Source organism: Pithys albifrons, chromosome 10 (genome assembly GCF_047495875.1).
Source record: "Pithys albifrons albifrons isolate INPA30051 chromosome 10, PitAlb_v1, whole genome shotgun sequence".
NCBI lineage: Eukaryota > Metazoa > Chordata > Aves > Passeriformes > Thamnophilidae > Pithys > Pithys albifrons.
Genome location: NC_092467.1, coordinates 20,040,711 through 20,065,309, shown reverse-complemented (window position 1 = coordinate 20,065,309; position 24,599 = coordinate 20,040,711). Strand labels below are relative to the sequence as shown.

The window sequence follows — 24,599 nt, the reverse complement described above, 5'->3', positions numbered from 1 at the left end:
TTAAAAGAAAAGGGGAAAAGAGTGAGGAAGAAATATTCACTTTTAATTTACAGACAAAATATGAATTGTGCCGAAACAGAATTTTTCACTGAAAACAAGGTAAATACTGAAATGATATTGAGATAGATAAATGTGACATTATGGCTGCTTCAGCAGTTTTGTATAATGTTCTTTCTAATGCCAAAGTTCTGTAGCTATAGACATACTTCTTATTTCCTTGCAATAATGAATGCTTTTTTTCATTGATATGTATGCATGTTCATAAAAGATTTGACACTTTTAACTGGTTTTGCTTTCTTGTAAGATCATTCTTTTCAGTGACTTCTCCCACATCTTGTAACTCAGCAGAGAAATAGCTGTGCTTGCAATGGAATTTGAGCAGTGCACTGATCATTCCCTTGAGTTATTATTAAGCATGTATTTCTTGATCTGCAGTAATCCTTAACCAAAGTCACATTTTCTGTTGGTACAGGAAACAGGCCAAGTCTGAGATGCAAAAACACTGTGGTGACAGCATATATCCAAAAAGGAAGGAAATGAGTTCTGGCATAAGCAAAGCTATGTCAAAACTGTCTATACTGCTTCCTGCGCAATTATAAATTTAGTCTTCTGAAACTGAAATACTACTCTGTACTGCTTCACCACACTGATCCTTCACTGATGTTAAAGGCCAAACACAGATCATCTGTTTTTTCTTCATTTCTGCTGTGTCATTGTGAAATGGTTGCTTGCTGATTTTTTTCCCTGTACCATTTGTAGGATTGGAAGCCCACAGCAAACAGTGATCTCTAGTACCATTCCTCCTGTGTGTGGTATCGGTGGCTTGTTGTAACTGTTCTTCTCGTGCCACTTTTGAGGAGTGATGTCTTACCCCAATCTAACCAAAGTTTTGTTCCACAAAGACCACTTCTACTTTAGCGCTATTTTCATTCCCAAATTCTCAGAAAGAGGGCAGTGCATCTGATTCCAAACCATGAAGTCAGTCAAATGACAAGAGGTTACGTTTCCAGTTCCAGTAGGCTAGCTCATAGAGAAAAAGTGTAATGCAAATAATATTCAAACATAATTTTTTATGCCGTTTTAGGAAGAGAAGTGTGGATATGTTCTACCGATTGGGTATTGCTATCTACAGGAATCTTTTCTTTTCCAGTTTCAGAAGTATAGTGCCACAGTGCGGCCTACCCTGTACTCTAACTTGTAGTTATTCTAATTTTATTATGTTTATTTTTCTTTACTGTCGATTGTTTCAGCCTACCCTTTGAAGTATGCAATTCTGTGTCTATCATAACCCAGGATTCTGGATACTTCTTGTCTTTTCAAAGTCTGTAACTTTTGGAGTTTGTCAACTGCAGCATGTACAGTGATGACACTGCCCAATTCCAGAACTGTAAGAGGCATCACCTGTCATTACCAGGAGCCATCAAAAAGTTACTAAAGCCAGTTTTAAACTTTGATTTCAAACCACACTGTGCTTCAGTAGCCATTTTGATTGTTGACCATCTTTCTTCCCTGTCCAACAAAGCCTATCCTGCTATTTGTCCAAGTCTTTTTGTGATGCCTGATAAACAAGTCTAAATTTTTATTTTCTTATTTGTTTCAGTGCTCCATATCTAAATGTACAGAATGACTGAAATCATTAGGTTTGCAAATAGCAGCTGTCTCAGCTTAAGAGACTTGTTTTGAATATATAATAGGCTTTTGTGGGCCTAGGAAGGGCAGAGTTTAGTGACACTTCTTGACTGAAGTTCAGTTACGGTTCTTGCTTTTTCTGAACTTCAGTTACTGCAAGACTCCAAAATTTGCTATGTCTTCTTGTGGTAGCTTTCAGTCCATGAGACATGACAAACAGCAATTATGAAAAGTTTTGTGGTGAAAGATGGGAGTTCTTAACACACTGGAGTTGCTGTTACCATTGTACAAAATGCAGTTTATGAGCTCCTCCATGTCTTGCTGGCCTCCAGAAATACTCAGCTACATTGCTTATTTGAAAGTACTTAATTTTGCAAACTTAATTAAGTTTGAAAGTACTTAATGAAAAGCTTCCTTTTTTGCATCTCAAAGTGTAGACAAAAAAAACCAACCAAACAATTTTTGAGATACTCTGTTGGATCTCCAACAAAAATTCTAGACATTGCTTTTTCTTGAAATAAGAGTTATTGATTAAATTACAAAGAAATTGAAAGTACTATACTTGACATTTCTTTCACTTATGCTGCACAATATATGTTGACACTTGGACTGACTAACAGAAGTCAGCCCTTTTAAAAGAAGAACATCAAATATGCCATTTTGTACATCTGTGCATTTTTATTTTAAGCCTATTTTGGACTCAGGAGTTCAATAGAAAACATTTTAAAGTGTTTTATTCTCTCTGTGTGTGTATTGATTGGACTTTGCAGCATTTGTTTGTTTCAATAAGCCCATCTGTCCCTGAAAAATGTACAGCTGTACACCAGTGCATGCAGAGCAGACATGCCAGTAATGATTTTAGTTATCCTATCTTTTTCCCCCCTCTCCTATTACTAATTCTAAGCAGGTACAGTATTGATATTGCTCTTCGGTGAGGAATAAGCACATGCATAGAAGTTCACAAACAGAATCATGAGAAAGTCATTAATACTAATGGTGAAACCCAGGAATTCACCTCAGAATACAACTTCTGTTTACTTGGATAACTCCAGAATTACAAATTGCAGAAAAACAGCTATTTTACCTGAAGATGTATAACTGTACAAAAGCTAGGAAAACTATTGCTCTTTTTAAAAATATTAACCCCATTCTGCTCCCCACTAAAGTTATGGAATTGTTTCCTGAAGAAACACTAGATCAGATCAACCACTACCATTCTCTCAAAATAATCATATGCAATTTTGTTAAAAGAAACTGAAAATCCAAAACTTTGTGTGAAACATACAAAGGCATTCTTCAGGATAATACTGTAATACTGAAAGTCTAATAGCTGTGCAAATAGTTTTGATACACTTCCTTGGTATCAGCAGCTACTGTTACACGGATTGGTACATCTGTCATTTTCTAGGTCGATTTATGAAACCAAGAGAGCATACTTCAAAGGCCACAGAGTATATGAAATGGGGTTTATTGCAAATAAATATTGAAAAACTATTTACAAACTGGGCTTCAGCTATATATCTTTGTGTAACTTCCTTAAAACATCCTTGGGGAAGAATTGCTGTAGTAATATAACTTTGTTAATTGGGTTTGGTTTGTGTCTTCCATGTATGGTGGCAGGATGGATGTTTGTTTTAAACAGTGTGGCTGTTCTTGCTGTTTCGGGCTTAATCAGTGATGCTGGAGAATATCTGAATGAGCTAATTGTTAATATTTTCTTCTATTTTCCTTTTGCTTACTGTGCTTTTGCTTCTTTTTTCTAGATATTTTTGCTTATTCCTTCTAGTGTGATTTTGCAGTTATAGACTAAGAAGTGGCAAAAGTTCTCAAGATTAACATTCAGGAAAACAAATAAAATAAAGCCTAAGGAGAGCTAAAGGGTGCAAGCTGCTTTCCTTACAAGAAAGAAAAGCAGAGGGATGTCTGGGGCAAAGATGGGGGGAGTTTATTAAGCACATGTGCAAAACTATATGATTAATATACTGAATTTTGTATTTCTGATTATTTAATTAATGTAATATGTATATGTGCACTTGCCACATATATGATAAACTCATATGTCACTTAAAAACCAACTTAATAGCATTATACTTTTAGAAGAAAAAGAGTGTGTATAGCATGCATTAGTAAAGTAATTCATTATTTATTCAGGTTCACTAAGTGAAACTACATGCCAACATATCTGTATTGCCTCCTTAATCTACTAAAATGATTGATCCATGTTCACTTGTGTAACCGTAGAATCTCTCTCCTGCTAGGTTATCCTGTTGTCTGTTTCTCTTTGTCCAATATAGTGCAGTTCTTATTCTCCCTATGTTTAGCGTCTGTTACTAATTTAATCTTTTAGATTAATAGTCAATTTATGTTAATCTTCTTTCTTTTTTCCTTGCACTTTTTTATTTTTCTTCCGATGCTTAAAATAGAAGTGGAGCAAAAAGGTAAATAACGTATACAGTCCAAACCCCAGCTCCTTGTTATGTGCCTTATGGTTGTTAACCTCTTCCCTTCCCCTCCCCACAACACTCTTATATTATGATAATCAGCAGGATCTCATAAGTACACCTCATAAAGAAGTCGACTGTTTGCAATAAAGTGACTTGGCTGCTTAAAGTAGGTGGCGGGGTATAGTATCTGAAGTCCTTGGGCTGGAGGGAAGACTCCCTTGCTTTTTTCTCTCCCTTTCTCTTTGTCTTTCTTTCCCTCTCTTTCTCTCACCCTTGGGTAAATTCTTGTTAATCAAGTGTCATCTTGCCTGGCTTCCAGAACCCTCTCCATAGCATGCCATGGTTACAGGGTTTCCTGGTCTGTTTCATTCATTGCTTTGGTTGTGTTTTGTTTTCTCTGCTCCTAATTGCTTTCTCTATATACCTGATGATTTGTTTTGTTCCTTTATTTTTAATCGAGGCATCTCCTTTTTCAGCCTCACCACTTCTTAAAGTTCTAAACAAGTTGATGTGATTTTTTTTTTGGACTGAAATGACCTAGCGCACTGCTGCACACCAGTTAAAAGCTCTGGAGCGTTAATACGTACTCACTAAAAGTCTGAAACAAAAATGCAAGAGTAGCTCTACATTTTCAGCTGTCTGTGTACGCCATTGAGCCTTGGTCTGTACTAGTGAAAACAGTTCCCATCCACTTTCTTTACTGGTACAGCAAGAACATGGTAACTTTAAGAAAAGTGGATGATAAAGGGTGATAATTGCATTAATTACAACATGAGGTATAATCTAGTGCCAATTAAATGGATTTTTTTTTCTTCCTGACACAGTCATTATGATTTACCTACCTTTTTTTTTTCTTTTTTGAATTTTTATTATGAGACAGTCTTAATTTGACATAATTCTTGTCTTACTTCTCTCTGTGACTGTTAGTTTTTGTTTGCCCGGGGACGTTGAAAGCAATTGTGGACTCACCGTATTTATATGAAGCTGAACAAAAAGCAGGTGCTTGGTGCAAAGACCCTCTCCAGGCTGCAGATAAAATATACTTCATGCCATGGACTCCATATCGCACCGATACTTTGATAGAATACGCTTCTTTAGAGGACTTCCAAAATGGCCGCCAGCAGACAACGTATAAACTCCCAAATCGAGTGGATGGTACTGGATTTGTAGTGTATGACGGTGCTGTCTTTTTTAACAAGGAAAGAACTAGGAACATAGTAAAATTTGACTTGAGGACTAGAATTAAGAGTGGAGAGGCCATAATCAATTATGCTAATTACCATGACACATCTCCATATCGATGGGGAGGAAAGACTGATATTGATTTGGCAGTTGATGAAAATGGCTTATGGGTAATTTACGCTACGGAGCAAAACAACGGGATGATAGTAATTAGCCAGCTGAACCCCTACACTCTGCGTTTTGAAGCCACCTGGGAAACAACATATGACAAGCGGGCAGCGTCCAATGCTTTCATGATATGTGGTGTCCTGTATGTAGTGCGGTCGGTGTATCAGGACAATGAGAGTGAGACTGGCAGGAATGCCATCGATTACATCTACAACACCAGGTTAAGCAGAGGAGAGCACGTAGACATCCCTTTCCCCAACCAGTACCAGTACATCGCCGCAGTGGATTACAACCCTAGAGACAACCAGCTGTATGTGTGGAATAACAACTTCATTCTGCGATATTCTTTGGAGTTTGGCCCACCTGACCCTGCCCAAGGTAAGGATTTCTTTTTTTCCTTCATTTTAATCAATTTGTGTTCCCATTCCAAGAACTAAGTTACAATACTTTTGGTCTTAGCTCTTGGTAGAAGGGCAAGGAAGGGTTGTTTGTCTGCACAGTGCTGAGCAGTGCAGCATTACAGGGGTACAAGACAAATTTGCAGAACCTGTGAAGAGAAGTAGAATTACTCTTCTGTGTTTGAGAATGAGTTGGGGAATTACTTACATTATACCATCCGTCAGTTTGACTTCCATAGCTAAACTGAGTTCAGGTTGGCTCACACTGAGCCATAAGCCTGTTCCCATCTGCTCAGTGTTGCCTGCCTTCTGAATTGATTACAGCGTACACGCAGACCTTTTAACTTCTTGGCGCCAGCAGTAGAGAGCAGTGTGTGCTGGGAGGTCCCAGCGGAGATGTATGGGGTTAATGTACAATACCAAGTGTAAGTATTTTTCCACAGCCTTATTTTCACAGTTTCTAATGCCAGGTTAGACAAGATTATCTGACATCTTTTTAGTGGGTTTCTCAGTAAGTCCCTTACAATGGCATTTCAGCTCACTAGAAGTTAAGAGACACTACCTAAAAGGAAAGATACTAATTGTCAAAAGGGAAAAGAAAAAGAGACCTTTAGGTCTCAGGAAGCCTTAAAAATGACATGAACAGGCACAGCCACATATTAACATGTACAGAGGAGAGTAAATACCAAGAGAATTGCTCTGTGGCAGAAGACGTATGCAGCAATGCACAGAATGTTGATAAGCTGCTTTAGCAATGAAGGTAATACTTCACTTCTCTAGTCTAACTGGTATCATGTTTAGCAGCCGTTTTTTCTACTTCAAAAAAGTAGTAATAATGGCTTCTCCACATGAAAAGTAGCTTTCCCGCTTCACCAAATCTGACTCATGCACAGCAGTGCAAACTGTGTAATGTGTACACAATTATATCAACATAGATTCAGTTTTTCCAGGCATGAAACTACATAAAGGGGCAGCAGAACAGGGCCATTTAAGACCAATACATTAGTGATGTCCAGAGCCAAGTGTGATCTGTCCAGTCAGTCTCCTGCAGACCTCCCTGACAATACACAGCCAAGCTCAGTGACCTTCCAGGTTTCTGGGGACTGAGCTAAGGCTGTGAGGGCACCCATACTGGCCAGCTTCACTTGCTGTATGTCAAGCTAGTCCATTCCTCAGAGAGGCTTTGGGGCTGCTTTTAGCAGAGACATAACCACCTGTGTAATGAGAAAAAAATAAAGCTTTCATTTTCATACATTCTCATGCATGTTACTTTTTGTTCAGTTTAACTGAGATGAAGATGCATTTTAAATTCTACAAAGCTTTAAGAGGAGAAAATGGAGTTGCACGCTCTAAGTAGCTTTTGCAGTTCAGGCAGCTGCTGTGAATGTGACAAAAGCTAATCTTTAAATCATTGCATAGAAAGAAAAGTGTAAAGGAAGAACAGGGAGAGAAAAGGCTTTGTGGAATCCTTCCTTTGCTTTAGTAAACCTCCAAAGGTCTCCAGTAAGGCATTTCATAATTTTTTTATTATGAGAGAGTCACCAAGATCTTAAGATACATTACATGTGCTGGCCACATTCCATCTAATATCAGAAACAGATTTGAGCATCCTCCAGCACCAGTTCCTGTTCCTGGGTTCCTTGCTGACATGCATGGCAGGAGGAGAAATGGTTTATTCCAACCAGACCTAGACAAGAAGAGGTCCAGGGCACACTGCTGGGTGCTTGCTTCTCATCTGAGCTGTTTGCCCATTCACCCATGAAGACAGAGAAGGAATATTTGAGTAAGTTATGAGTTTGGGTTTTAAATGCATCAGGACATCAGTAGATATATTTTGATTTTGGCCATTTAAAAATATAGAAACCATATGAAGACCCTGGGTTTATTTGAATATGTGATGCATATATTCACAAACGGTATTTTTCCTTAGATAAAACCAATACCCAATACTTTAATTTTGTATGGGTCTGTACGAAGCAAATCTAAAAATCGGGTTTAGTTCATTTCCTCTTTTGCCGAAGCCTACTGCCTGTAGTTAAAAATGACTAAATGAAAGGAAAAATTATCTAACATAATTGTCCTTGAGATGTACTGCTATAAAAGCAAGAAGAAACTCTGTACAGTTTCTACTTCTGCACTTATTTCTACTATATTCCCAATTCTTCTTTGTTTCAGAATAAAGTCTATATAAATTGAGGATCATCCTTCGATTGTTACACAAAGAATCTGTATGTGTCATACACATTTGGATTTTTTATCTCATATGTAATTAGATCAGCTTTTCAGCACAGTTGATGGAAGGGCATTTTTGTGTTCTGATTTGGTTTGGGATTTTTGTGGTCAGTTGAGGTTACTTCATCATCTACTCAACAACATAGGTGTTAGGATAACATTTAAGTCACCTAACACAAGAAACTTCTTTTAGTGTCCTTTACAACAGTACTTTAATATCAAGTATTTAATGATGTCACAAGGTCAGTATCTCAAAATTGGAAGTCATGGCTTTTTCTTTTCAAATGATTAACTTAGGACCATTGTGGGAAACTCAGAACGTGTGTTTTCCTCTGTTACCATGGGAGAAATAATGATAGATAAGACACACACTGATATTTATTTTTTTCCCCTATCTGTCTTGGCTAGCAGTTCTTGTCTACCACATAACGTCCAGCTACAGAGCACTTCAGAAACAACAGTCTTTCTTCCTACATGAAAGATGAATTTGTCATACTTGAGTTGCACATTTGATTTACATTTGCTCCCAGTGCCAAAACTTGGTCCTATCCATGTCCCCAAACCTGGCTTTGTTTTCTCTGTTGTTTTTTTTTCATTGTTAAATCTTCCTGTTGAAATCTCTGAAATACCATGAAAATTAACGTAATGTTGACTTTGCCCTTGCTGCAAACCTACACCATTTTCTCCTTTTGCAGCCGTCCCTGTTACATGCTCCCCGTATCGTTATTTTCTTAATCTTCAGGGGAACTCTTGTAGATGCTGCAGCCGGGCTACTGTTTTAGTACTCTGACAGCAGGTCTGCTGCTCTTAGAACTCCCTGCTTAACCTCATTTGTTTTATGTTGTTTTTACTTCTCGCTTCTCATGAAAATTATAGTGCATAGATGTATCACAGGATCATAGAAAAGACCCTTAAGATCATCGAGTCCCATTGTAAACCCAACCATGGCGAGTCCACCACTGAACTCTGTCCCTAAGCCTGATGTCTGTACATTGATGCTGAGCAAATGCCCCAGCTGAGGTTTTCTCCTAGGGATCCTCCTGCTTCTGCAGTGCTTGTGTCTGGTGGCATTCGCAAGGTGGCTGCCAAGACAATGCTACATATTAAACACTGAGTATCCAGCTGGTGCATCTTTGGCATAGCTACAGAAATGGTTTTCAGGGCTGTGGCTGACAAGTACCACTCAGATGTTGCACAAGAGCATGTTTTCTAAGATAAAGTTTAGAAATTAAATAAAATAAATCAGGCCCTGCAAAAAGCCACTATGAAAAATTCAAGACAAACCAGAGGTATTTTATATCCTTGGTAAATTTGGTGGTTATGTCCTGTTACATTCTTTCTACGGGAGGCACCAAATGAATCCTTGCTGTAATAGGAATTTTTAGAAGAACACAAAGATAGAAGACCAGGAAGAATGAAGGGAATTTTCCCTCTAAAAAGTGAATATGTGCATTACTTTGTAAGGTTTCCTTGGTAACAAAAGGAAGATAAATCCTTTTGTTCTCTGTTAGTGCGTTAGGGAGAGATTTCATCTACACTCACCCCAATTTGTGCTAACTGTTCAAACTGAATTTGTCTACCCTTTTGTACCATGATACCCATCATTAAATATTATTGGATCACTGCAGGAAAATATGGCTGTTGTGAGTGTGGACACAACAGAAACTTGGAGAGTAGTATCACTAAGGTCTTGAAATAATAGCAAACTAGCACAACATCAAGAATCTATTACAAAGTCGTGTAGAAAATTGTTAAGTAAATTATGCCTGTACTATTATATCAAATCTGATAGACTACAGATTGGTGAAAGAATGGTTGTATGAATAAAGACAACATAATGGGGACTGGCTAGAAAGTTTCTTAACCATAGGTATTTTGCTAATTTTTTATCATATTTGTTATCATTTTCAGGTATAAATTTATAAATGGCTGTGTAAACATTTCTCTTTCAACTAAATGGGATTTGGCAGGGTCAATAGAGTGCTGGCTAGCATAATAGCTGGAACCTATAGGTAATTAGGTGAGTGTCAGTGCCTTCCCTGCTATTCACTGAAGCATGAAAACAGGCACACAGCAGTAATAAACAAAAGGCAGGAAAATTGTGATTTGCACAGTTTCTGATCACCGTTGCTTTACAGAGCAGCTCAGTGTATGATGACCTTCTGAAAATTAAGATGGGCACATAGATTTTCATGTGTCCAAATACATTGGAATACCTGACCTATAAAAGTGTACATATAACTGAAAAATCCATGCAGCTGATTTCTAAAATTACCTGGATGCCAGAGGTGAGAATGGAACCATTAGTATTTTAAGAAGTGCCACATCATCTTGGCATTTCAACGCAATTGTAAATCTGAGGTCAGAGTTGTATTTTGAGTGGGGGTTTTTCTGATTTGGCTTGGTTTATTTTTTTTTAAACTTACTTTATGCCTGTCTAGAATAGAAACCTATTGGTACAAAATACTACATAGCTTGTGTGCCTTCTCTAAATCTACTCTTCACTGTCAGTTGGGGAAAGAAAGTTACTATTCCCCTGCTGTCCTAGGCAATAGTGTTATGTTTTTTATAGACATCACACTGTTAAACAGGTGTTAAGTTTTACTCCAGTGAGGTCTTCATTTTTAGTAACAGGTAGCATGCATAACTGTTTAAATCAGCTTTTAGGAAATGCATGAAACAAATGTAAATGAATTATCTTCAATTTGAATCTTTGGATTTACTTCCTATTGCTCTTTTCATGTTTTCTTTTTTCCTTTTTAAGAAGACTGTCTTCAGCTGATAGTATGAGCACCTATTCTTAAGAAAAAAAAAAAGAAAAGGTAGAAGAGGTTTTGGTTTTCTCAGTGTGTTAAGCCTAGTAAAAAAGTCCGAAATAGAATCTCACAGTATAAAAGTGGCTTTTTTGGAGTTGGACAAAAATTGCATATCTTCAGCCTTGTAGAGAGTCACTCCTGCTGCTTAGAACAATAGGTTAAAAATCTTGACATGGAGTTCGTTGTTCTTAGTTGTGGCTTATTAGTCATCTCTGCCATTACCTTGTATTGGTAAAGCACTCTGCAAGAGCCTGCAGATGCCATCACCCTCAGCTTTCAGAACAAGACACATCAGGTGGTGGCCGCTATCACATGTCTTCTTGCTGCTCAGGAGAATGGCCTTGCAGATTTAAGTTCCCACAGGTCATTACAAACAAAATAATCTGCCTTGTAAAAGCTAGATATTTTCCTTAAAGTGATGTGTTCAGTTGTTTCTTATTTTTCAACCACCTTCTTTCCAAGACTTCAAGCACTGTCTGAAGCTTCTTAAATATGCTGATTTCTTTTTTTTTAATTTAATGCAAGAGAAAATCTCTTAGAAGTCATATGTAATTTTTTCAGGTTTCTTTGAAAGAGGTTGTTTGAAGTCTTTCTCCTAAACTATGAGATTAAAAATAAATTTCTAACTATGTAGTACTACTGTGCTGTACTGTGCTGTGCAGGTCATTTTTGAAACATAGGTGATAGGCTTTGAAATTAATTTTAATGGATAGCATGAAAATTGTTCTACCTAAAGTTGCATAATGACAGTGGGATTGTTTTAACTCAGGGGACAACACAAAATATGTTCTGAAAATTTTTACCTCACTGCTGAACTTCAAAATGTTGTTATGAATTCTGACAGTGGTATTTTGCTTCTGAGACAAAACTGTCCTAAACATTACAGGGCTTGAGTAGTAATCGCAATAATGCTAATTCACATTTCAGAGATTAAATATGTGCTAATTAGCACATTGTATTAGGGAGTGGATAGTAATAATTGGTTGTCGCTGCATCATTCTCCATCCCCACCATCTCCCCGTTCCCCAGGACCTGATTCAGCAGGCCTTGCCTGACACTTGTGCAAGTGATTGCAGATGGTTTTGACAAATATTAATTGGGAAAGCACTAGAAAGCTGGATGCATTGTAATCAGAAGAAAGCTAGAGCAGTTTCACAAGATGTCAGGCAAGCACTTGCAGAACAGATCTGAGGATTTCAGTAGTGGCTGGCTACATCACAAGTTCAGCACAGTTCCACAGACTGTGTTACTGTGTTCAAGCAGGCAAGAACAAGACTGAAGAGAATACAGGCTCTGGAGAAGTTTCTCATTTGCGAGCATGAGAGGAATGAAAAGCATATCTTTGCCTTTGGTCTTTAAAAACAGATCATGATGCTCAAAACCTCCACTCTAAATTAATATAACAAAACTCTAATGCATTATAACTGAAACATAATTGAAAAAGCATTTTGAAAAAATTACCTGCCAAACTACTGAAAGTTAATATTGTTCAAAACACTAACTCGTAAAATAACTTCTGAAAGTGAGACAGCTCTTCTTTTGTTTTTATTTTATGATTTAATTTAGAGAAGCTGCATTGTCCAGTAAATCAGAGTTCAAGAGCCTAGCAGAAGAAGAAAAAAAAGAAAGAAAAAAGCCAGATATATTCTATATGAGCTTATTTATTCTCAGCACAAGGATCTGTGCTTTTACATGCCTATAAAGCATTGTGAACACTTAAAGAAGATTTGGAAATAATTGCTGATAACTGTTTCGGTTACTTTGCTCACTTATATTTTCTCAGTATATGTATGAAGGTGTTGAGCAGGCATTCCAGACTGTTCTCGCCACTAGCACTATCTCTCCAAAACCTCAAACCCCTGGCATGGCTTGGGCTGTACCTCAGCATCTGTGGTAATGAGTTCCCACTGTGAGTCAGTGGCAGGAGCAGCTGCGCATCCTGAGCAGAAAAGAGTTGTCCTGAGCAAGTCCTGGTGTTTTGTAAAAGAGAAAACTAGGTTCTTGCCATCAACTTATGAGTTGTCTTCATACCTGCTTTATCAAAAAAAAGGATGTTAAGGCCCAAAATGTTCAAACAGGAGAACACCATGTACATGCTACGTGCTGCTTCTGTTTGGAGCTAATCAGGCGTGCTTCAGCGCTCTCAAGCAGAATGACTGCTGGGTGGGAAGATGTTATCATAATTATTGCCCTGAAAGGTGTATACTGGATGGCTTGAAGTTTTGGCATCTGATTTTTAAAAATGGTCTTGTTAGTTACAGCCCACTGCCTTTGTTGTTAAAGCTGGACTATATTGTTTACAGCACACTGGTTCAAATTATTCTATTGAGTTGTTCGTGCTGCAAAAGTGATTAAGTAATCTTTAATTGCTTTGAGAGTGTTTGTTATGTACTGATTACTTACTAGTACTGCCTTCCAGCCTTTAGCAATGTAACTATCAATTTTTATTACGGAAGAGATTATTTGGAGAATGTGCTGAAATGTCATACCATATGAGTTGGGAGTTTAAAAAAAAAAATCAGTCAGTTGTATCTTAAGCACCCAGAATAGCAATAAGAGTAATATTAAGATAAAGAAAATGAGACACCAGAGAATCCTTTAAAGCTACATAAATAACTTTTAAATAACTTTTTTTATATATAATTCTAAGTCATTTACTTTATTATTACTCTGATTTTCCCTGTGCAGTGCCTACCACAGCAGTGACAATAACTTCTTCAGCAGAGCTATACAAAACCACAGTGTCAACCACTAGCACTGCATCACAGAAAGGTCCCATAAGCACGACATTAGCTGGAGGAACAAAGGAAGGAAGCAAAGGACCCAGACCACCGCCACCCGTTTCCACAACCAAAGTTCCTCCCGTGACAAGTTTTTTCCCTTTGCCAGAGAGATTCTGTGAACCGACTGAGGCCAGGGGGATTAGCTGGCCTCAGACACAAAGAGGAATGATGGTTGAACGCCCTTGTCCCAAAGGAACACGAGGTATTGCCTTTAAAAATATATCTTGATTTCAAGCAGACATTACAGAAGCAATGTGTAGCTCTCTCATGATTATTATTTTTTTAATCTCAGATTGTTTGTCACATGACTTTTTTGTTACTTGGAGAGTGCAGCATCTACTGGCAATGGTCAGCTTATAAACTGCAAGCATCATTTGAGCGTGGCCACAGAATTACCTTGCGCTTGCACTTTTGAGAATCCAGGTCAAATTTTAGGGCATTGCTTGAGAACTGTTGTGAAATGTGCTTACAGCTGCCTTTCTCATTATGAGCTCCCGTCTGGATGAGCTCCAGGAAAAATCAAGGGCTTTTTGTTTGTTTGCAGAAAATGTCTGGTTACTTTTCACTGACTTTTTTTATTGCTCTTTGTAATCTACATTATTCCCTTTCATTTTTGTCAGATATTGTCAACTACAACCATTAGCAGCATTCAGAATTTAACATTAATTAGGAGCAGTGTAGCCAATTTCCTGAATGCATGCAGAAAAATGGTTTCCATTTCACTGTAGTTTTCTACATCTGTTGTAGGAACTGCCTCGTATCTCTGCGTGGTCTTAACAGGAATGTGGAACCCCAAAGGCCCCGATCTTAGCAACTGTACCTCACACTGGGTAAATCAGCTGGCTCAGAAGGTTGGTTGAAACCTTTTAATCTGGTGTACACTGGTGATTAAAGATTTTAACTCTGAGCATTAATAATTCAGTTTGTTGAAGCTGTCTTTATTACTCTGTATTCATTTAAAGTAGAAGGAAGTACGTGTACTTCATATGCAAAGCATTGGCCAACAGTTAGGTTCATCTGTGTTTTGGTATCCCCTCTTTCTAAGTTCTTTAATTGAATCTGTGATTACATGTTCTCATTGCTATTTAAAACAAAATAGCTTTGCTGATGTACAAAAACCAAAAGCAATGTTTGCTGAATAAATCAAATACTATGAATCAAACAACAAAACCTGTGGTATGAAGCAAAGCTTTTTGTTCAATAAAAATTACACTGTAATAAATAGATTTTTGTCTGAGTGCATTGATAACAGGATGATTAGAGCACAAAACCACTTTCTCTGTTTTCCCTCCCTACTGAGATTTACAAAGTTTATGAAAACTGGATAATTTATTGTCAGTACCAGACTACTTGACTTTCAAATACCTCAGGCACCATATGAGCAAATGGATTTCTTACTGTCTGATAATGGCAGTGAAATAAAAGTGAGAATGAATAGAAGATCTAGCCCAAAAGTCCCAGTCAGATTTCTGGGTTTGATGGCTGTGAAGAACTGCTTTTGTATGTCATGGATCTAAGAACCTTTAATCTTCTGAGATAAAGAGAACGTTATTGGTCTCAATTAGTTACAGATTTCAATGTATGTGCAAATAGTTATTTCACCACAAGAAAGGTACACAGGGAATTGGAATTAGGAGCCGCAAGCAGAACAAGGGACCCTGCTGAGATAATGTAAATTGTCATTTCAGATTAGAAGTGGGGAAAATGCTGCTAGTCTGGCCAATGAACTGGCTAAACACACCAAAGGACCAGTCTTTGCTGGCGATGTTAGTTCATCAGTGAGGCTGATGGAACAGCTTGTGGACATTTTGGATGCTCAACTTCAGGAACTACGGCCCAGTGAAAAAGACTCTGCTGGACGGAGTTATAACAAGGTACACACATCCCATCACCTCCTCCTGCTGAGATAACCATTGCCCTTGGATTTCGTATTTTTTTCCTTTCAGAAATATTAATGTATACTTTATTCCTGCCTGCGTATAGTTCTGGAATAAGCATATAAGAGAAAACAGCAGTAAATGCACAGCAGAAAGTTGTAATTACCTTCTTTAGGGAATATGATATAATTCACAATAGCTGACTGGTCCTAAAATACATAGTTGTGTCCCATATTAAAATCTGGAATGCATTATAACTCCTGGGAGGGAAATGAGTATTGGCTCTCAAAAATTCTGTAACAAATCAGCATATTTATTCAGTGATCCCTTTACCCTGAACATATAATAAAATCAGTGGGATTCTGCATAGGTGCAGGGGTTTATTTTAATCTGACTTCCTGCAGAATAATAGCACTTCCTTAGCCTTTTAAAGATGCCAACATGACTTATAATTGATCTTTATAAAAATGTCCTAATACACATATCTAAAACACGAATTTCAGAGAAAATTTATGTCTTTGTGGTTTAAATTGAAGTTAAAAGTGTTAATACCTTTTGTCTATTTCTCAGAGGAAATGCTGTATTTCTCAGCCTCTTCCTTGCATCAGTCTAGTCAGCAAGCCACAAACAAAATGATTTTTTTATCCTCCTTTAGAGAGAGATCCATGCACTTCTCTGTTATTTTGGCAATAGTTTCATTTACAGCCCCTAGATACTATTAAAATAGTTTTGCCAGAGACAGATCAAGTGCCCACACGGGGATTTTTTCCTTTGACCTTTTCATACAAATCCCACTCTTGGGGCAAAAGATATGTAGATAGCAGTATGAAAGGTTGCTGTGCTGGTTTTGGCTAGGATGAAGTTAAAGTTCTTCACATTGGCTAGTAGGGGGCAATGTTTTAGATTTGTGGTGAACACAGTATTGATGATACAGAGATGTTTTTGTAATTGCTGAACAGCACTTGCACAGTAGTGTCAAGGTGTTTTCTGCTTCTCCTACTGCCATGCTGACGAGGAAGTTGGGGTTGCATGGGAAACTGGGAAGGGACACAGTCAGGACAGCTGAGCCCAACAGACCAAAGGGATATTTCATATGACATCATGCTTGATACATAAAGGTGGTGGGAATTAGGAAGAAGTGGGAGACATTCAAATGTCTGATGCTTGTCTTCCCAAGTAACTGTTGCTCCTGATGGAGCCCCAGCTTTCCTGGGAATGGCTGAACACCTGCATACCCGTGGGAGGCAGTGAATTAATTCCTTGGTTTGCTTTACTTGCGTGCGTAGCTTTTGTTTTACTTATTGAGATATCTTTATCTCAACTGATGAGTTTTCTCAGTCTTACTTGTTTGATTCTTTCCCCACTTGCACTGGTGAGGGAATGAGTGAGTGTCTGTGTGGTACTTGATTGCCAGCTGGGCCTAAACCACAGCTGGGCAAAAAGGTTTCTTGTGTGATGTTTTTTTATAGTCATCATGGACAGAAACTAGATTAATGTTCAGGCTATAGTTTAAAATCGGGATTTAAAAAACCAGAGTATTTTTTTTCTATTTCTGAAGCTTTCCAGATCTGTCTAACTTCTGATTTTCTTTTTCCTTATTAAAAAGCTCCAAAAACGAGAGAAGACATGCAGGGCTTACCTTAAGGTATCTCTCCTGTACTGTCACCCTGCTTTCTCCCTGCTTCAGCAACCTGCCACGCTTTATCATCTTGCTGCATGATCCTATGTATTTCAGTCTTTGATAAATGTGTATTGTGCCCCATATCAACTTTACAAATGTTGGCTTTGCACAGGTATAACACTCAGAAAAAAAAATTAAGATCAAAGTTTATACATCTTTTACCTCAACTTGTTCAAAACGAAAAGAGCAGAAAGGGTTATTATCTGAATTGGAAATAACACTTATATCGTAATAAAACCTTAGGTGGGGGAAAAAGCTGGCAACTTCAAGAAATTGCTTCATCTTAGTAGAATTTTATATCAAAGACTGTTTAGAGTTAATTTGCTTGCGTGAAAAATGTACGTGATACAGCTTGCTTTGTTCTTTGTGTGTTCTTATACCTAGTAAAATAACTCCTTCTAGTTTTAAGAATTGTTACAATTCAATGAGTTTAGGATAAAATGCAAAGACAAACATTTCTCTAACTTCACTAGGAAAATGTCTGCCATGTGTCCCATTAACCTGACTATATGGAAGACGTGTTACCCATTGCTACCTGATTTTCAGTTCCTTTCATCAGCTCTAGAGTGGTTATCTGTACTGGCCAAGTCCTTCTCTGCAGTCCAATGCCAGTAATGGCCATTTCGCCCCTATGAAGGAAAGAAAAAGTTCCTGCAACAGATGTGTCTGGCTCTGAAAAATTTTTGAAAAGAACTCTGAAATATTTTGCAACATAATAAAATAATTCAGACTTTTGCTGAAGAGAAATTTCTTTGGGCAGGACGCTTCTCTTTCATCCTAAAGCACTGGAATTGGATAGGAGATCCAGTTATGCAGAAATTTGACAAAAAGACGCAAAGTTCAGGAGAGAAGTTAGCTTCTCAAAAAATAATAATTGTAATAGTTTTTTATTCGAAAATATTTTTTAGTAGTAAAGGGAAATCCTGCAAATGCTGTTTGAGTAGAGTGCGTTTTTATGCTTCCTTTTCATTAGTAAAGAGAATCATGAGAAGAGCAGTAACTGGGTTGCTCTGATAGCTGTGTCACAGGAGCCATGGGAGTTTTTCCCACTGTCCACTCGCCTCTGTCTCGGAGGAGAAGCACCTCATTAATATTACTGGGCAGGGGATCATTTTCCACAAGAAAAATGCAGTTAGATTATCCCATAATAAATAAAAAGTGTATCCTATTAATGAATGCATACTGTCAGCACTATATGGCAATACATGAGAAACCATAGCAGAACCTTAATTTCCAACCGGTGTCATTTTCTGTAGGTCTCAAATGGGCTTCTCTGCTTAGATAAGACTAATAAACCTCTTGAAATTACAAATCAAAAGCTGACTTACACTATGCAAATGAAGCAAGTTCCCACTTTGTGACAGAGGATTCATTTGTACCTCAGATTAGAGGCTCCAATCTGTATTTCTTGGTGACTAATGAATCTGGCCTCTGCAGACCGATTTCTGTTCCACTCTAGTTAATGGCTGCAGCAGTATCAGTGTGAGCATTTTGACTATTCTGTCTCCCATTAGAGAAGGAAAAAAGGCTTTAATGCCACTTCGAAGTATCTTCCACCTGCCAGGAAGGTCATGGTGGCTCATGCAGACAGAAATAGGATATTAAAATGGATTGGGCTAATTAATCTTGCTCTGACAATAGCCTTGACCAACTTTTTCTATTTGTTTGTTTGCACAATATAGTATTCCAGACCGACATCTTCCTTTTTGTACAGTGTCTTCTGCTTCCATTTCCAATGCTTTTAAATTGATCAAACAAATTATATATATGCTTAATGAAACATTGTGAGTAGGTAAATGGGACAGAGTAAACAGAGTGTTTGAGCAATGCATGGTGTGCTCAATGCACAGCATATTTGGTGCACAGCTACATTATGCATTAATGTAAAAGCCTGCCTTCAATTGATTAACTGATTACTCTGATTGGATTATTTTGTAAAAATAATGTAATCATGTCACTGAATTATTCTTCTTCCTTATTTATTTTTACTTTTTATGCAGCTTAATGAACCTTAAAACATGATGATAGAGTTGTTGCAAGTAAAACTTTTTAAAGTGGCAGGTTTTTTCAGCTTTACAGTTTTGTTTTCACCGATAACAGGGACAGTCAGTGGACATCTTGTTTGCTCTATTGATTTTCTTTTCTAACTGACCTTTGTGCAGGAATGGGAGTTGGTAATCTTTTTAAATATCTATGAACAGGTACAGGAACAGGAGGGGGAGTGAGAGTGGCCAGGACTAATTTATATCCACTGAGTCAGCTTCATTTCATGCCTCCTGTAATAAAGAAGGCAGTTTGTCATAGACAAGTAGTTTATAGTGCTATGGCTGCATTACCTGGGCTCAGTTTCCAGAGGAGGAATATTGTCATTTTAGCTAAACTGCAGAATGCTAATTTTGGCATTAGTATTTTTAAATAGAAGTTATACATTTTGACATTAACTTTAAGATGAAAGCTTCAGGCAAAACTTCTGGCATTTATTTTTACATTTTTCAGCACATTAATAATACCATCTTTATATCTGGCACAAAAAAAGTCAAATCTGCATGTTTACCACTTAGAGACCACACAATGATAATGGCTAACTGTACTTCTATTCATGCTAATCCAACAAGAGGATGGAAAATATTTTAATGTTGAAGATAGTGTTCTAGTACCATTAAATCACAGTAAATCATTCTGACAGTTAAGTATTATAATTGTCACCAGATAACGTTGGAAATATTCCCCAGCTGCCTAGGGCAATCAGACCTAATGGTAGTTTTCTAATGAATGCAGGCAGTTGTGGATACAGTGGACAACCTGCTCAGGCCTGAAGCTTTGGAGTCCTGGAAGGACATGAATTCTTCAGAACAAGCCCATGCAGCCACAATGTTACTTGATACATTAGAAGAAGGGGCTTTTGTCTTGGCTGATAATCTCTTAGAACCAACCAGAGTCTCAATGCCCACAGAAAATATTGGTAAGTGAACTTCTCTTCAAGCATAAGTTGTGCTTTTCATTGCTTTACACAAAATGAGGAAAAAATACTCTGGATAGCGACATACTCTCTGAAAGCTGAGCTGGGCAACATTTAGTGGAAAAGGGAATGTTCCAAAGTGGGGAAAACAAACTTTTCTTGTTTGGTTCTTCAAAATTAGCATTATTCTTAAGTGTCATTAACACAGTATAAAATGGAAAGTAGTTGATGTTGCAAAGTTGATTTACTCCTGAAAAATCATTAGCAGAACACATGGATTTGAAGAGTGTTTAAATGGCAGAGTATGGATTTTTTTGAGGCAACTGCTTTCTGTAGAGCTGCAGAAAATGCTTTTCTGTTGTATATAAACTGTTCCTAATGAATTTAAATTACTTTTTTTGAAGTGTACTGTGCCAGTTAAATATTTTAGGTACTCAGAACATAGGCCAAATGCTTGTATTAAACATGACTGCCTTCAGGTAAAAGTGTGTTCACTGAACTACGTCTCCCATAATGCAGAATAGCTATGCTTCAGAGACTGCAAAGTAGCTGAAGATAGTTGGAGTGTAATTTAGAATTTGAGTGGTGACAGAAAAATGAAGGGGTTTGGTATTAAAGATGTGCAAATATTGTTACGCAGGATGTGTTAAAGCAAAAATCATTGCTATGCATAAAATTAAAATTCCTTCGACTTATTACAGAGATTAATATAGTCTCAGTGAGGTACAAGGAACCTGAAAGTTTGCTAATATGCAGAGTACCAATATAGAGACTTGGAATAGACTGCAGAAATTAGACCTTTCACGTTTCAGTGTCTACATATTTGTAACTGTGGAAAATGATTCTTCCTAGTTTTTGAGTAGGCAGATACTGGGAAAGGATGGGGAAAGGTGTTAAAGTCTGTTATCAAAGGAACTGCACCAGTTGTTTCTGAAGGAATGTGGATAGAATCACAGATCTGTCATGGGATGTAGACAAGCAGTTCCATGGAGCCGAGTAGACTCTCTGAACATTACTGCTTGTGATAAGCTGTCTTCAAGTCATAGTATCACATTGTCAATTCCATGCAAGACTGAATTCCTGGTGCACATACATATATATATATATATGGTTTAGAGAAAGAGAAGTCATTCCCTAATTTCATACCTTTTGTCAGTCTATATTTCAGATCTATATTTACACCTGCGTTCAAGGGTAATCTCATGAAAATTTCCCAGTATACAATGTGTTAAAAAAGTGGTACTTAAGCACAGCTAAGTGGCATCTGATTTTTCAATTTAAATGTTTTTTAGCAGAACTAATAAAATAGTTTCCTATAATTCTTCATACAGAATTACATTCAGGAAAAAAATTAGAAATTATTTTTAGCTATAAATACTGATTTTGCTAAATAAACAGCATAAGTATAGTTGGGTGTTCTTTTTTGACTGTTTAAAAAACTATATCTAAATCAATAATTAAAGTTCTAAATTTGTCAGCAGAGGATACTACATAGACATTACGATCTTCAAAACTAGCGTTTTTCTGTAATGTGTGGTATTCTTAAGTTGATTTTTTGGGGCTGCAAACTAGAACAAGGTTTAATGTCATGTGATCACTATTAAAGTGCTGTCATTTTAGCAGTATGCACTGGATTTAGTTAAAGAAGCTAACTCTGTGTGATTGAAACATGCAATACAAATCTGCATAACAGACAGAGGTGCGAGAAAACTAAATAAAGAGTGGAGGAAAAGATTGTCATCTGGCATATTGCAGTTGAGCCAAGAGACTTCCTCTGCATTCTCCTGTTTTAACACTTTTTTTTCCTTTGCTGTGCTTAGTTTTGGATGTTGCAGTGCTCATTACTGAAGGCCAGGTGCAGGACTTGAAATTTCCTCAGGGCAATAAAGGAGGCAACTCGATTCAGCTCTCTGCAAGCACCGTGAAACAGAACAGCAGGAATGGTGAGTCTTGGGCACGGAGCACTGAAACTCCATTAACTTTTATAAAACCTTCCTTACCTCCCCTAGTTAAAATATCAAAACAAAACACAGCAAAACAGCTCTGTGTGTTTTTCCCAAGATCATGGGTACCTGGTCTTTTTTCTTCAAATCCATGGCCTAAAAATGCCTCTCTTTTAAATGGTGCTTAATTGTCTGTTCATTAGAATGCAGGTTGCTGTCTTTCTGTAGACCTCTGTGGCATGATGATGGGATTATTTTTTTCTTTTTCAGGATTAGCAAAACTGGTTTTCATCATTTACAAAAGTTTGGGTCGTTTTCTCAGTACTGAAAATGCAACCATAAAGCTGGGCAGCGACTTTGCTGGGCGGAACAGCACCATCGCAGTCAACTCCCACGTCATCGCAGCTTCTATCAACAAGGAGTCGAGCAGGGTGTACCTGACTGATCCTGTGCATTTTACACTGGAACACATTGATGTGAGTTATGCTAATGAATTAATGGAAAGGCCATAAACTCAGCAAGAGGGAAAAGCAATGCAGAAAAATAACCTTTTTTTTCCATTTGAATTTTAAATGTTGGACGAGGTCAGAGACACAAGTTGAGTTGTCTATGAACATAAAATTAAATGAGCCTGGTTCAGTGATTATTAGAACTTAAGTGTATTCTTAATGAAAGCTAATTCAGTAATCAACATGAAAATGTAAATGACTCATTTGTTTCTAACTGAAAATTAACTCTTACCTTAGTAGCAGGATTGAAAACAACTGTTAATATTCTTAATGGTCTGATGTAGCAAGTTTTATTGACACTTAACTTTTTTCATGACTTTTTGACCAAGTTATGGATGCCTATTCAAATTGGTTTAGTTGCATTTATTCAGTGAAAAATAAAGTATGATACCTTGGCTTATTATACTTTAATTTATGTATATTTTCTTCATGGTGTATTTTATTTGATGTGTTTCTCTGCTAGTAAGTTTGTCCCTTTCTGTTTTCATGTCTCACATGGGGAAAGTAAATAATCACTACCGTGAAAGAGAAAATATGTTTGGACTTTCCTCTCAATTTGCTTCTTTTTATAAATCTGTTTTACTTTTCATCAAAATAGATAGGCATTGAGGAATGAACTTTTTTCTGTTTTCTGTTCACATGACTTTGGCCTGAGCAAAGCTGCGAATGAAAGGAAAAAGGTCCTGTTTTTGAATTGTCAATTACAAGGAAAATATCTTCAGAATAAACTCATAGTCCTAATTTTCCCGAAAGCAAAAATTGCTATAATGTACCATCCATGCATAACATTGTAAGATGGAAATTGTAATTGTTTAGAATTGGGTCTACAGTAATTGAGACTGCACTTCAGAGTGCTTCGGACTATAAAGTCCCTTTTAAACTAGATGTCTTCCGTGTGTAACATAGTCCACAATTGTGCTGATGAAAAACTTTATTGTCCGAAACATGCAAAGTTTAATCTAAATTACCCTTTACACATATTAAACAATTGTTATTGCCATCTTAGTGTTTAAAATCCTCATTTCATGTTATCCTTTTATCTCCCAGCCTGACAATTATTTCAATGCAAATTGTTCCTTCTGGAACTACTCAGAGAGGACTATGATGGGATACTGGTCAACTCAAGGCTGCAAACTGGTAGACACAAATAAAACTCATACAACGTGTGCTTGCAGTCACCTAACCAACTTTGCAATTCTGATGGCTCGTCGGGAAATTGTGGTAGGTAATGATGTTTCCAGCCATCGGCAGGGAACAAACTTAAAAGACTTACCTTTAAATTTTTAGCAAGATGCAAAATTGCTGATGTTTCTTTAGTATTTATAGCTTCTACCCACTCTTCCAAAGCAATTTGCACTTTTCTTCCTCATCCATAAAGTTTAAGTAAAATAACAGAAAAGAAAAAACAAGGAAGGAGAAGAGTTTTCTACAAGTCATATTTTAAAGTTACTGACCAACCTTAAAACCATTCTATAGACTTCCCCCCAGTACAGATGGAGAGTATCTGTAGAGACAGCTGTGCAGGCTGTTCCCTGGAAGCACAAGCGCCAGCTCTCCTTAGAGAGGAAGGTCAAGGAGCTTCCATACTGGTCGTTTAAATGTCTGTTCATACTCAGAAATTTTGTTGTCTATTTAAAGCAATTACTGGATGTCAGGGGGCCCAGAGCATGCAATGTTTGCAGGGATGTAGGACTTCTCATAAAGCCATTGCATTTGAAAAGGTTGCTACAAAGACAGCTGAGGCAACAGAAGTGATTCTTTCCTAGCTGCAGCAAGGAACCTTGTTTAGCTGGACATGAGATTGAAGCCAGAATTCCACCTGTAGCATATTCTGCATTTTACCCTGATCAGTGGGTAAATTGTTGCTTTCTTCTCTGCTGCAGAGCTACAGGTCAATAGGAAAGAATATGTACTCTTATAGTAGGTCCCAGGGAAAGCTCTCCTTTCTCTTTGCATCAGAGCCTAGTGGCACTTTAAA

At 37.4% G+C, this 24,599-nt stretch overlaps 1 protein-coding gene across 14 annotated transcripts in view; it reads left to right on the top strand.

The window, feature by feature from the left end:
* Positions 1–24,599, top strand: part of ADGRL2 (adhesion G protein-coupled receptor L2) — a 157,577-nt gene that overhangs the window by 107,692 nt on the left and 25,286 nt on the right. For 9 of the 14 annotated variants that reach the window (XM_071565714.1, XM_071565715.1, XM_071565713.1 and 6 more), the window contains exons 5-13: positions 5,001–5,801; positions 13,558–13,854; positions 14,400–14,503; positions 15,341–15,526; positions 17,136–17,174; positions 19,989–20,172; positions 21,990–22,112; positions 22,383–22,588; positions 23,669–23,842. In XM_071565714.1, the coding sequence (XP_071421815.1) occupies positions 5,001–5,801; positions 13,558–13,854; positions 14,400–14,503; positions 15,341–15,526; positions 17,136–17,174; positions 19,989–20,172; positions 21,990–22,112; positions 22,383–22,588; positions 23,669–23,842 (2,114 nt within the window). The remainder of the gene's footprint in view (positions 1–5,000; positions 5,802–13,557; positions 13,855–14,399; positions 14,504–15,340; positions 15,527–17,135; positions 17,175–19,988; positions 20,173–21,989; positions 22,113–22,382; positions 22,589–23,668; positions 23,843–24,599) is intronic. The other 5 variants (XM_071565716.1, XM_071565718.1, XM_071565727.1 and 2 more) reach the window with 1 other exon arrangement.